Source organism: Canis aureus, chromosome 8 (assembly GCF_053574225.1).
Source record: "Canis aureus isolate CA01 chromosome 8, VMU_Caureus_v.1.0, whole genome shotgun sequence".
In the NCBI taxonomy this organism is placed as follows: Eukaryota; Metazoa; Chordata; class Mammalia; order Carnivora; family Canidae; genus Canis; species Canis aureus.
The window spans coordinates 49,159,519-49,173,688 of NC_135618.1; the positions used below are offsets into that span (position 1 = coordinate 49,159,519).

The following is a 14,170-nucleotide window of genomic DNA, read 5'->3' on the forward strand; positions in this document are numbered from 1 at the left end:
ATAGCCAGGTAAATAATACCCTCTACTCTACCACCAGCTGAAACATATATTTCCAAAATCAATTATTTCCATCATACTGTTACAGAAATTTGGTCTAGGCTTTCTTCCCTCACCCTCACTCCTTTTCTTAATTCCTTTTTTGGACTATTACCCAGAAAGGGAAGCAAATAGCTGTAATCTTGGCTGCTTTAGTACCTTCCATTGTCAATTTCTGAACCATTAGTCCAATTATCAATGTCTTCAGAAGTTTGCAGGCTAGAGCTAATGGAATGCTAATTACAGTGTCAGCAACTAAATGAGGTGTACAGGAACCAAGGAAGTGACATGTGCCAGATTCACCAAACACCTGGGTAGGGGCCATGACTAGACATGGCACCACATCTCTGCCTCGAGAACTATTCCTCCCCCCTGGTTTTCCTCGCTGCTATTGGCCACCTCTGATGGGAGGCAGGGGTGGACACTCTTCTTCCTCATCTGTAAACCCAGTTATTGGGCTTTTCTGGACGAAAAGCATATTTTCATTTGACCCCTGGCAATGAATCACCAACTCTTTGTGCTTAAACAATGCACCCTAGAAAAAAGAAAGACACATCAAGTTTTGGGAGAATTCCAAGCATTAGGAAATAAAAGCTCTGAAGCTTTACCTGCTAAACTTCTCAATGAACAGGCTACCCAAATCTATTGACATAAAATAAACCTAGGACTATAAGACCATCTTTATTCAGAGAGCAGTAATTCAACACAGGGCATAAGCAAGTTAACTCAGCCAAAATCTGTAAATGTGCATGATATCAAGCAGTTTCACCTTCCTCCTATGATACATATGATCACAAGGACTTCAGGCACTTAACAGGATCACTTTATTTTCTTACCAACTTTAGGAGGGTTGAAAGGCGTCTCTTTTAACCGCTTTTCCAATTCTGCAAGGGATGTGTTGTTAATGATATCCTGCAAACCAGAAAGCAGAGAATTATGAGCTTTAATCAGCTCAGTACAACATACAGTAGAGATTCATCAAATGTCAGGGCCAAAAAAATAAAAAAAAAAAAAAGTATATCTAGTACTGCCCCCTCGTGTTCTTTAAAGAAACCTGGGAGTCATGGTTTCTTCAATGTGAAAGAGAGAGAGCAGTGTCAGGTTCACCATGCAGAAAGTATCACCATATAAAAGGGTTTTGGAGATGTGTTTAAATACCTACAGAACTTAGGCCAGTGAGCTATACTGTTCAGGCATTCATTCCATTCAGTTATGTAAAGTCACTTCACAAAATAACAAACAATTTTACTTTAACCTGAATTTTTCTGATTAGAAAATATAACCAAAATATATAAAATCAAGAAAATTATGAAGTATGTCCATGCATAACCTATTCAGAAATGCATTTTACACACACCCACACACATTTTTTTTAGTAAGCTCTATGCCCAACATGGAGCCTAAACTCATGACCCTGAGGTCAAGAGTCACATGTTCTACTGACTGAGTCAGCAAAGCGTCCCACTCTACTCCCCCAAAAATACATTATATATTTTAATACTAAAAATGTTTACATACAAAAAGAATATAGGAGAGGAAAAAAATAATTCCAATATCCAAGACAACCACTATTCACATTTGGTATATTTGTTTTTAGTCTTTTTCTAATTATTTTCCTTTTTGGATGTACTTGAAAATAACAATTAAACTAGACCAGAATTCTAGCTGGTCATTGATTCAAGCTCCTAGTATCAATTCAAAACAGTTCCAAACATAAGTTTATCAGTGGTAGCTCAAGTTTTAAAAATACCTTAAAAGGTTGTGTGCTGGCCATCAATTTTGTATCCAAGAGTCTAAAAACAAAAGAATTTTTAAGAAGGTAAACAAAATGCACAATGTCCAAAATGTATTTTACTCAAACCAAGAGCCAGTCTCCTGTCCTAAAAGCCAACAAGAGAATTAAGCACCTCTCTTACATTACACTGGGGCTCAGTACTCTCAGCCCTTCTTCATCAAGAGGCTGTCGGGGAGGGCACAAGCTCTAGAACTGCTTGTACCCTGAGAGGGTGTGGGTTATATCGATTCCAAGAAGACGGCAGAGATCTTTGTAAGTTTTTACATGGTTTAAATACCACTGTAGGTCTAGTACCTGCCAGGCCATTACCAAGTACTAAACCACCTAGACTGGCACAAAATAAACTCTTGGTGGTTAAAATCTATATTTGGTGGTTTCATACCATTTTATTTCTTAGAATTCGGTGTCAGAGATTGGAATAATGAAAAAAGACATGCAGAGAGACAGACACTAGTGTGAGAACCCTCTTTCTTTTGACATAAATGTGAAGAGTAATAGATAACAGGGCAGAATTAGCCTAGATGTAAGAGCAACGGCTCTACCACCACACCTGTTCGTCTTCAGACAGGTCCTCAAACACAGAGTCTTGCTCTAGAGGCTCCACGTGGCGGACACATGATCTAGCAGACATGTGACGTGTGACATATCAGAACTACCCTGTGATATTAACTGTGGGAGACACTCTCAGGTCAAGGCAGCAACTTAGAGATGAGGGGGTTAAAATCTCTAGCCAAACAGTTCTGGACTGGCTACAGAACATCCTCAACTGGTCACTTGACTGGGACAAGGCACATCCAACGTACAAGAGAGAGTCAACTCTTGAAGATTTTGCCAATTCTTCCAACAGCAGGGTATGGGGTGAGAGAAAAGGGGGGTGCTGCCAACTTTCACTCCCTGTTCAAATTCTGGTTTCTAATGCAATCAAACCAATCATCAATTACAAAAGCAATCGGTCACAGTTAGACCCCTTAAACCATTAACCAGTTATTATCAACTGGATTGTAATCATAATTGGATCATTACTATTTTACTATTTTACTATTACCTATTTGTATCTTGTACAGTATGAGAACTATTTTGAATGAAGGACAACAAATCCTCAAAGAAAGCTTACCTGGGGAAAACACATGTTGTCATCTCCTTAAACTCATTTAAGTCCTAAAAAAAGACGACAATGACTTGCTACAATTTCACCATTACACTCACAATATTGAAAACATACACAAATATGTCAAGCTCCATAGCTCTTTTCTCAAACCATGATACCTCACATGGGCCCTTTAAGCTTAACTGCCAGATCCATTTCTAGTTAATAATTACTTTCTAAAAATCGTCACAATTCCCTCATGACTGGGAATCATAACAATCCAACATAAAACTTTTGCATAACCAAAAGGGACAAACCTGAGCATTTTACGGCTAAAGCAGGAGGGGAAAAAGTTTCTATTACATGTAGAAAGCTTTCAGTAATAGCTCTACCAAATGAATCCATCATAATAGTGAGGCTAGCAGAGTTATTTAAATAAAATGGCTTATATAGGAAATGGACATACTGTAAACTAGGTTATACCTTTACTGAGAATATCTTTAAAATGCTAGTTAAAATGCCCATTTAAACACAGACTTTCCAATATGCACGATGCATGCTTTAACTACTCAGAAAATTGCTAAAGCACCAGTAGCAAGTGCCTAAATTAGACAATTCATTTCCCAGTTTATTTTCATCAGGGAGTCTAAAGCCAAAATGAGATGGATCTAATTTTGAATGAACTCATTTACATACATAATTGCCACGCCAGACTGAGTAGTCATACTCCTGACCCTTTGTAACTACACTTCTCTTCAGCGTTATTCATGCTTCGTAGCATACTGCCATTTCCAATTAGCTTTCTGAGCCTGTAAATACAGACTGTGTTTAGCTAGTTTGGAATATTTACCAGCTTTTTCAAGAGCTATCGTTAAATTAACGGACAACACATGAACAAGTGGTTTCAGTGCCGAGGTCAAAGAGAAATGCAATAATGACAAGTGTCACCTCTCAATATTATCACAAAGCCTCACAAAGCAAAAAAAAAAATTAGAATTAGGGCTACTTCCAGGGCTATAATGTAGACCCCTCTCTCTAACAGGTCATGGTGAATGATCAAGAAGATTCTTCATAAGAGACTCTTCCCTAAAAGGCAGCTCCCAAATACAGATTCTTTAGCATATTTTTAAGCACAAAATTTGGTGCCAGTGCATGTAAAGAGCTCTACCATTTTAAAGATGTTTTCTCACTTGCTCTCAACACTTCTTCCAAAACTAGGTGAAAGAAAACCATTTTCTCCTGACAATGACAGAACACAAAGTTCAATTACTTACTCAGGTAGCCTTAAGTAATAAAGCAAGAGATGAAGCCATGTCTCCTAACCCACATCCTACTCTGCCAACAGACCTCAAGCTCTAGTAGGATTCCACTAGAACTGGATTCAGAACTACGGTAGTCCCATTCAAGGTAACATTTACCAAGTGCTTACGTACAATGTGCTATGCTAGGCATTTAGACATAGGCAATAAAAAGGTTACACTCCTTGTCCAGGGAGCTAATTGCCTAGAAGAAAGGGACAGCAGTTAAGAAAAGCCACATGCACAAGAGCTCCACAGTTCGGTGAGAGTTCAGAGAGAGGGAAAGGAAAGATCACCCCTTGGGCAAGGCAGCAGGCAGGGAAGACTTCATGGAAGAGGCATTTGCTGGATATTGGTAAGAGATAAAGTTGTACATAGCAAATGTTGAGAAAAGCTGGAGAAAAATCAAAGCGGAGGAAATTGTATGCCAAAACCACAGGCAAAAACACAATGCGGTTCCCAGGAACAAATGACCCAGTCTGGCTGGGAATAAGGAGAATAAGGGACTAGCAGACACAGGGCTGTTGGGCCAGATTGCAGAAAGCCGGATATTCCGGGCTAAAAACCAGCAGCTGTATAGAAAAGCAGTGCATGTGGGATCAGGTTCAGAATTTTGAACAGGGTCAGTGGTATGAACAGATCCATATATGAGAAGATTATAAAACTGGTACAGTCAGAAGATACTCATTTGTTAATTCAATATGTAATGTCTCCTATGTGCCAGACTCTGGTGTTTGAAACAGCCATATAGGCAGTATTTATTTTTTCTTTTTTTCTTTTTTTTTTTTTTTAAGATTTTAATCACTTTCCTCTTTCCTTACCAGTCACTTCACTGGTTTAAAGGTCAAAAAATCATTAGAGGGGACACCTGGGGGGCTCAGTGGCTGAACGTCTGCCTTCAGCCCAGGTCATGATCATGGAGTCCCGGGATCAAGCCCCATATCAGGCTCCCCGCAGGGAGCCTGCTTCTCCCTCTGCCTGTGTCTCTGCCTCTCTGTGTCTCTCATGAATAAATAAATAAAATCTTTAAAAAAAAAAAATCATGAGGAGCTGCTATGCTTTTTGATCTCTTTGCCCAATAGAGGCAGTTGATCTGAAGTAAACATCAGCTCTTGAGATTTATCCACTACAAATTCACAGCTACCAAATTTGTTTTGAGACTCACCACCATGGAGTCTTTGAGTCCCAGAGCAGGTGATACGGTTGTCATGTGGAAAGAGAACAAGGGGAGCAAAAGACCTACTGTATTCACAGCGGGGCTTTACTGGACTTTTCCAAAGAAAGTAATCAAGATCCCGATGGAACAATGTCTCATGATAAATGTGAAGTAGGGGATACCTGGGTGGCTCAGTTGGTTAAGTGTCTGCCTCTTGATTTAGGCTCAGGTCATGATCTCACGGTCATGAGACTGAGCTCTGCATCAGCTCCACATAGGGCATGAAGACTAAGATTCTCTCGCTGTTGCTCTCCTTCCAAAAAAGAAAAGAGAGAGAGCAAATAAAGGAGAGGGGAAGACAGAGTGATGGGAGGCAAGCAAGATGAGCCTGTGTGCACAGTTAGGGAGCAAAAGAGGAAGAGACAAAAGAGAAACTCTTTTCCAAAAGAGCCAGAAAAGCTTATATCTTGGTGCACTGAGACAACTTGGCTCCAAGAGCAAAAACACGCCAAGGTTAACAGAAAATCTAAAGGAAGCAGCTGAGCAAGAGGTAATCACAAATTTTGCAGGACCTGATCCAGTTTAGCAGACCCAGAGCCCTTTCAATGGCCCCACTATGGCTAATGTTAGCCCCAGCCAATGAGAAGACCACGCCTGTGGCTGAAGTACCCCTGCCCGGCACTAACTGAGCAAACCACTGGCATCAAGTTGAAACAAATCTATGGCTAATGTTAGCCCTAGCAAATGAGAAGACCACGCCTGTGACCGAGGTACCCCTGCCCAGCACTAACTGAGCAAACCACTGGCATCAAGTTGAAACAAATCTATGGCTAATGTTAGCCCTAGCAAATGAGAAGACCACACCTGTGGCCAAGGTACCCCTGCCCAGCACTAACGGAGCAAACCACTGGCGTCAAGTCGAAACAAATATTCAACTCTGCTCTGCCAATGTCAGATGACTGAAGATCCCTTACAACAACTTGTAAGTACGTCTCTTCAAAATTTTACAACCAAGTGCCTGAGACTCTCTCTGGGAATGTGCTGCATACAAAGAAACAGCACTCACATAGAGAATGCTTTCTCAGTAATAAGGAATTATGATTTTTTCTTTTTCTTTTCTTCTAAGTTTTTAATTCCAGTTAGTTAACATACAGCATTGTATTAGTTTCAGGAGTACAAGATAGTGATTTGACACTTCCATACAACACCCAGTGTTCATCACAAGTGCACAACTTAATCCCCATCACCCATTTCACCCATTCCCCTGCCTCCCTGCCCTCTGATAACCATTTGTGTGTTCTCTAGAGTTAAAAGTCTGTTTCCTGATTTGTCTCCCTCTCTTGCTTTTTCCTCCCTTTGCTCATTTGGGTTTTTTTTGTCTTAAACTCCACGTGAGTAAAATCACATAGTATTTGTCTTTCTCTGATGGACTTGTTTTGCTTAGCATAATATTCTCTAGTTCCAACCACATCACTGCAAATGTCAAGAAATCGTGAATTTTTAACGTGGACTGACAGGTCACTTACCGCAGGCAGTGGGCAGTAAAACTGATGAACTGTGTGCATGACATCCAAGAGCATATTGTGTCCAATAACGAGTTTTCCCTAAAGAAAGTCAGGGTGAAGAAGACTTCTTAGCACAAAATCATATTGGGGCTTGAGAGTGAAATGTATGGTTCAGAGTCTATGAGGATTTTGTACTGAACTTATTTTAAACCATATTCAAATAAGTAAGTTAGGGCTGGCTTTATTCCTATTTAAGAGTTTCAGAGTGTTAAATCCATTATGCAAAGTAAAAGCTCCAATGACTTTGATTTCATTGATCTCTGCTTTTTATTTACCTTGCCACCCTCAAGAACCAGAAGTAGTAAAATTTTTATTGAAGAGCTCTAAAAGTGAAAAATGCTAAGTATGTTGAACTATCAATAATTTGTGAACAGGCTCCAAATATCTATTCTACGAGTGCATTCTTTAAACAACTCATTTATATATAAAAGACATATTCATAACAACACTGAAAGGTAAAAATAATCTCTAATTCTAGTAAACAGAATGAATCTTGTTTCCTTCACATCTATGTCAAAATTCACGAGGAATGTTCTTAAATACAATTTCCAATGCAATTCATTGCTTTTTTGCCAAACGAAGTACAATATGGGTTCAATAAATCACTCCACTGTGATAAAAATTAAACTACCACAATGGAACACCAACTTAGATTTAGCCATCCAGGTTACACTATTTTTAACAAAAAGTATCTATCTGGTCATTACAGTGGATCTATGTCCCAGTGCATCTTCAGATACGTCTAGAAACACTGGGCTAAACATAATTACATAACATAAACAGTTACATACAAAATCTTCCCAATCCAAAAGACAAACTGTCCTTTTGGGTCAGAACACCACAGCAGTACCTGGTGCCAGATCAGGGTTTCTAAACACCATTATTCAATAAAAGAAACCAAGACTCCTTGGGGAACTCATGGATTCTAGAACTGAGGCATGGAAAACACAGCCTGAGTCTGAACATCTTGTGATCTAAGTTGGTGCTCAAAAAAGGAGAGGGGCTGGGGCACCTGAGTGGTTCAGTCAGTTAAGCATCTGACTCTTGATTACAGCTTAGGTCATGATCTCAGGGTCGTGGGATCAAGCCCCATGTTGCGCTCTGCGCTGAGTGTGGAGTCTGCATGTCGCAGTCTTCCCCTGCTTGCTCTCGCTCTCCCTCTCTCTTTCTCCCTTTCCCTCTCTCTCAAATAAATAAATAAAATCTTTAAAAACAAAAGCAAAAAAAAAAAAAAAAAAAAAAAGCCACTGAGATTATAACAGACTGCTGAATGCTAAGGAAAAGGAACAAGTAAATGTGGTTCCTGAAAAGAACCATGAACTCAGTCGGAAAAGTGATGAAGTTCAAATAAGGCCTAGAGTTTGGTCATAGTATCATACTAGTGTTCATCTCCTGGTTCTGATAACCACATGGTCATAGGAGACATCAGCAAAAGGGGAGCAAGGTGAAGAATCTGTAGAAACTCTCTACTATTTCCCTTTCTACTATTTCTCTTCTATTTCTTCTCTCGATTTCCACTATTTGCTATGAGTGTAAAATTAGTACAAAATGAAGTGTTTTAATGCTACAGAAGGGCAGCCCTGGTGGCGCAGTGGTTTAGCGCTGCCTGCAGCCCGGGGTGTGATCCTGGAGATCCGGGATCAAGTCCCACATCGGGCTCCCTGCATGGAGCCTGCTTCTCCCTCTGCCTGTGTCTCTGCCTTTCTCGCGCTCTCTCTGAATAAATAAATCTTAAAAAAAAAAAAAAAAAAGGTACAGAAAATACAGATTTACTAGTAAGACTAGCAGGGAAAGAATGTGGTGGGACATAAATATTTAAGAGTGTTGAGTATTCCCTGGCTTTATAGAGCCTGTTTTTAAGATGTGTTACTTCCAAATTTTAAATGTCTGGGTCACTGATAAAGGGAGCTTTCTTCATAGTATGCTTTGTGACGTTAACCACCAACGGTCAACAACACGCTGGGAATTATTCTGTAGGAGCCGGACAACAAGGAGCTGCACACAGCCAGTGAAGGCATCAGAGTCTGAACCAAGCAAACAGACTCCACCATCGGGGATGGCCACAAGGAGCTCAAAGCCAAGTGACGGCTGATGGGTCTGTATTTTAGGGCTGGCCTCAGTCAAATCAACCACTTCTCTGAAGTCTGCTGGCTAAGGATGGATAATGATGTGAGCAAATATGACCAGAAATTCCTCCTTGCTTCTCTGGATGCCTGTTAGCCACTTCTGAACAGACGCTCATCTTTGTTTCGTTTCTCTGCAGACTCATCCAACTTTCTACACTGTTCTGATGACCTCACTGACTTCTTTCACAGGGCTCTGTAACTGCCGATTATTCCCAGTTGGGGGCAGCCACAAGCCTCCCCTCAGGCACTCCCATTCTCACAAGCCTGCACCTGGTGGTGAGACAGCCACGGAACACAGAACACGGAGGGGCTCTCTACGGCCTTAAAGTGTCCTGGGTGTAAAGCTCAGCACCTAAGATTATTTCTTTTCCAAAGGGCCTTAGAAAACAAGCAAAAATGTCCACCATGCCTATCATGGAATACTCCAGCATATTTACACAAATGGTCAACACATTTTTAAAATTTATCAAGTATTATCAAGGCCATCACACAGGAGATTCCATTACAGTTATGCAGAAGAACCCAACACGATTATCTTTGTCCTCTAGGTTCTTCTAATTATGGAATAAAACGCCCTTAGTCAGATACCCCATTATTTTTCCCATTACTCCTTACTTGCTTATTCTACTTCTTAAATGGTTTTGAGAATCATAAAAGTTAGTTTCATGGAGCATATAAGGGCATCAAGCATAATCTTCCTAGACATTTTACAAGAAAAGCTTTTTTTTTTTAATTTTTTTATCTTTAAGTAATTTCTACACCCACTGTGGGGCTTGAACTTGCTACCCTAAGATCAGCAGTCACATGCTCTACCAGTGGAGCCAGCCAGGCTCCAGTTTCACTGCCATTTTCTTGTAGGGACAAGTAAACCTTCCAGAAAATGGCGTGGATCCAATTGGCAATTATGATGTCACCGAGCACATTGTAACCACGGTTTCCCTCCATACCAGGTAAACATTCTACACACAACCAAATGGGTAATTGGCAGTGATGAGCACGCATTTCACCTTAAATGAATCGTGTTAAAAAGAAAAAGCCTGGTTCACTTACCGAATTGGCAATGGCATGAATGACTCGAGAAAATCCCACAGCATCATTCAGTTCTTCCTGATTTAGAGAAACAAACCGAGAAAACTACTGACATAAACAGATTCCTTATTTGAACAGGTTAAAGCCTAGCTCCAAAAAGCACTTTCATGTTATATTGAGTTAGCTTTAGTTTCCTGGGCTCTATCTCCATCATCCCAAACCATGCATGTGTACATATGTACAAACCTTTCTTCTGTTTCAGAACATATGACATATGTACAAACCTTTCTTCTGTTTCAGAACGTGGAATAAGCAAGTACCAAATTATTCATTAGTTACTAAAATAACGATGCCTAGGATTTACCCATCATTTCATATCGTTTGCTGAAATCTCCAAAGTCCAGCAAGTGGCCTTAGAAACACAAACTTTTCAAAGCTGCCACCTGCTGGCCAAATTCAATACTGCATTAAATTCTGAGGAAGCCCATCTGGCAGCTGACTGATCAAATCAAGCACTCTCCTAACTCCTGGCTTTTTTCCTTGTCAGATGCATTTTTGGACATTTATAGCACAGCACTCTGAGACTCAGCCCCACCCAGTTTCTTCTCTCTTTTCCTCCCAATGATACCTAAAAAGGCTCAATTTCTCTATCTTGACACCCCATTCTCAGTGCTGAGCTGCATGCACCTGCTAACCCTTCCTGTCACATCATAGCTGCATTACTCGACAATTCTCTGCCCATGAACTCGTTTCATTGCCAGCTCTTTGCAGCTCTCTGCTCTCTGGCCTCACTCTCTCTGAAACTGTTCATCTCTTTAAACTACCCTCAAGCTAATAAGTGTTGGCAGGGATGTGGAGAAACTGGAGCACTTGTGCCCTATTGGGGGGAATGTAAAGTGGTACAGTCGCTATGGAAAACAGTATGGCAGTTTCTCAAAAAATTAAATATAGAACTTCCATACGATCCAGCAACTTCATTTCTGGGTATATGCCCAAAAGAACCGAAAGCAAGGACTCCAAAAGAATTTGCACACCCACGATCATAGCAGTATTATTCACAAGAACCAAAAGGTAGAAGCAACCCACTGTCTATGATAGATAGAAGAAGGAATGTGGTCTATACGGACAATGGGCTACTGATCAGCCTAAAAAGGAAGGGAATTCTGACACCAGGTACAACATGCATGAACCTGGAGGACACTATGCTGAGTGAAATAAACCAACCACAAAAAGACAAATGTATGACTCCACTTACATGAGGCACCTAGAGTCGTCAAACTCAGAAGGTACAATGATGTTTGACAGGGGCTGGGGCAGGGAGCAGACAGGGAGTTACTGTTTAATGGGGACAGAGTTTCAGTTTTACAGGACAAGAACAATTACCTAAGTAACAGTTTCCTAAGATGGATGGTGGTGGCTACCCAACAAGATGGAAGCACTTAACACTACAGAACTGTACACCTAGAAACAGGATAGTATATTGTACACTATGTGTATTTTGCCACAATTAATTTTTTTTAATTTTTTGGAATATTTTTTTAAAACTTCATTTTCCTATGCAAATGTTTTAATGACATCTTTATGACTTTCTCCCAGACAATGAACTCTTGGATAGGAAAGTCATGAATCATTTGCTCTGGGGGTGCTTAAGTAGCTCTGTCAGTCAAGGGTCTGCCTTCAGCTCAGGTCATGCTCTTGGGGTTATAGTAGGATCGAGCCCCTTGTCAGACTCCCTGCTCAGTAAGGAGTCTGCTTCTCCCTCTGCTCCTCTCCCCTACCCAGTGCTTGCTCGCTCTATCTTGCTCACGCTCTAATAAATAAATCAAAAAAATCATTTGTTCTTATGCCTTCTGCATCTATCACCATGCCTGAACATACGGTGAATACACTACAACTGGTGAATAACTAATTCGACCCTAATTCCTATACCAGTGTCCATTCTTCCTTGTGACCAGAGGTCTTTCTTGTCAAGTGGATGAAAATCTGAATTCCTGGAATAATGAGAACTGTGCTGGAGTCCCTGCTAAATATCCCAGTTCCCTTGGGTCTCAAACTTCTGTCTTGTTCTCCTCTGTCCTCTGGATTGGAATTCTAGCTCTCAAAACTGTTATTAAACTTTTACTGCAACACTTAATAATTATTATTTTAAAAAAAGAAAAACTACTCCCAAGGCTAAACCCAGTAGCCACATCTCAGTCTTTATTCTTCTCCTCTGCTGACATTCCCCTCTTGGAACATTCTGCTTGGCTGCTGGTCTCAAGACTCTCCGGGCACATTCTTCTCCTTCTGCCTAAGATCTAAGGCTAGATCCCTCAAGCACCTACCCCAGACCATCTTACTCTCATTCTTCAGTGCAAGGTAGGTGCTCCAGCCCAGGCCCGGTGTCCCCACCAATGAGAGCCACACCTAGTTCTCACCTCACCTTCTCTACTGAGCTCCAGAATGACAAGTCTGTCTATAGGACACCCACTACTGGATGCCCCAAGACATCTAAAATGTCATTGAGTCAAAAACAGAGGGTGACATCATTTTCCACTGTTGGGGGACAGCTCTGCCATGACGCCATAGTGATCTTGCATGTATCCACATATCACATAGGCAAAGGCCTGAGTCACGACCCATCTCTGTGTTGGTGGAACAGCCCAGGAAGAGCGGGTGGGAGGCCAAGGCTTGTGAGGAGCTGCTATGAGGCCATCTCCTACCTGCCTCCCTCTCTCCAGTCAGGAGTACTTCTCACTACCTCCCAGGTTCTGATGAGGCATGGGGCTTTCTGCCCCACCCTCCTTTGCAGAAGAGAGCTACAACAGAGAAAAGCACTCAGCTACAGTCTAGAACTGGCTCCTTAGTAATGGGGCAGCCAAAACTCCCGCTGCAGTCTCCTGGCCCTTTGGTTTTAGTGTTGTCTTTTTGGCATGTGGGACCAAATGCAGCTGGCACCTCTGGCTTATCTTCCTTCTCTATATAAGCAATAAACTATCTAAATCCAACAGTAGCTTTTTGTCCCTTTACTGATTGAATCAGTCAGCTATGGCCCTGCCTTATGCATGTGTGAGCTCTTGGTCTCCTCTGCCTGTGTCTCCCTACCAGTATCACTCTGGCCCTCCCCATCTGACACCAGTCTACCCAGTTGCTCAAAATTATGGCTTGAGTATCTTTCTTTTATTCCCTCCACTTTTTTCTTTTTTTTTTTAAGGTAGTCTGGCTAGGTTGCATGACAATTTTTTTTTAATTTCATTTATTTATTCATGAGAGACACACAGAGAGAGAGAGAGGTAGAGACACAGGCAGAGGGAGAAGCAGGCTCCATGCAGGGAGCCCAACATAGGACTCAATCCTGGGTCTCCAGGACCATGACCTGGGCCAAAAGCAGCGCTAAACCACTAAGCCACCTGGGCTGCCCTCCCCTCCACTTTCAGTGCCCACACTCAATTCCAAATTCCACTGATTCTACCTTCTAAATATCTCCAGGTTCCACCTAAATTACTACTCACTATCCTATTCCAACCTACTGACATCTCATAGCTAGGTTACTCCACAGCATAATTGTTCTATCTCCCTGCCTCTGGTCCTCCTCTGGAATCCACTCTCCAGACAGCAACCAGAGTGATGCTCTCTAACAATGCAAATACAGCCATGTCATCCTAATCTATTGAATCACAGGTTCCACAGTTTGTTTTAGGAAAACCAGCAACTGTGCCCGAAGCTAAACACAGCAATATTAGCAGTTCAGTGACACACAATCTGAATGATGCGTGCAGTTCAGTGACACACAATCTGAATAATGACCAAGGATACTTTCTTCAAGACTGATTCACACAGGCAAAGGCTGGTGCTGGTCAACCACCATGTCAGACTCACTTTGGTGGCTATGTCTAAGCTTTTAACCTTGGGGATGCCTGGGTGGCTCAGTGGTTGAGCATCTGCCTTTGGCTCAGGGTGTGATCCTGGAGTCCTGGGATCAAGTCCCACATAGGGCTCCCCGCATGGAGCCTGCTTCTCCCTCTGCCTGTGTCTATGCCTCTCTGTGTGTGTGTGTGTGTGTCTCTCATGAATAAATAAATAAAATCTCTAAAAAAAA

At 41.5% G+C, this 14,170-nt stretch overlaps 1 protein-coding gene across 2 annotated transcripts in view; it reads right to left on the bottom strand.

The window, feature by feature from the left end:
• Positions 1–14,170, bottom strand: part of PARN (poly(A)-specific ribonuclease) — a 154,978-nt gene that overhangs the window by 122,041 nt on the left and 18,767 nt on the right. Inside the window, exons 12-16 of one of the 2 annotated variants that reach the window (XM_077906700.1) lie at positions 10,114–10,170; positions 6,899–6,976; positions 2,946–2,989; positions 1,787–1,829; positions 873–948 (exon numbers count right to left, since the gene is read on the bottom strand). In XM_077906700.1, the coding sequence (XP_077762826.1) occupies positions 873–948; positions 1,787–1,829; positions 2,946–2,989; positions 6,899–6,976; positions 10,114–10,170 (298 nt within the window). Of the gene's footprint in view, positions 1–872; positions 949–1,786; positions 1,830–2,945; positions 2,990–6,898; positions 6,977–10,113; positions 10,198–14,170 lie in introns of both variants that reach the window. The other variant, XM_077906699.1, reaches the window with a different exon arrangement.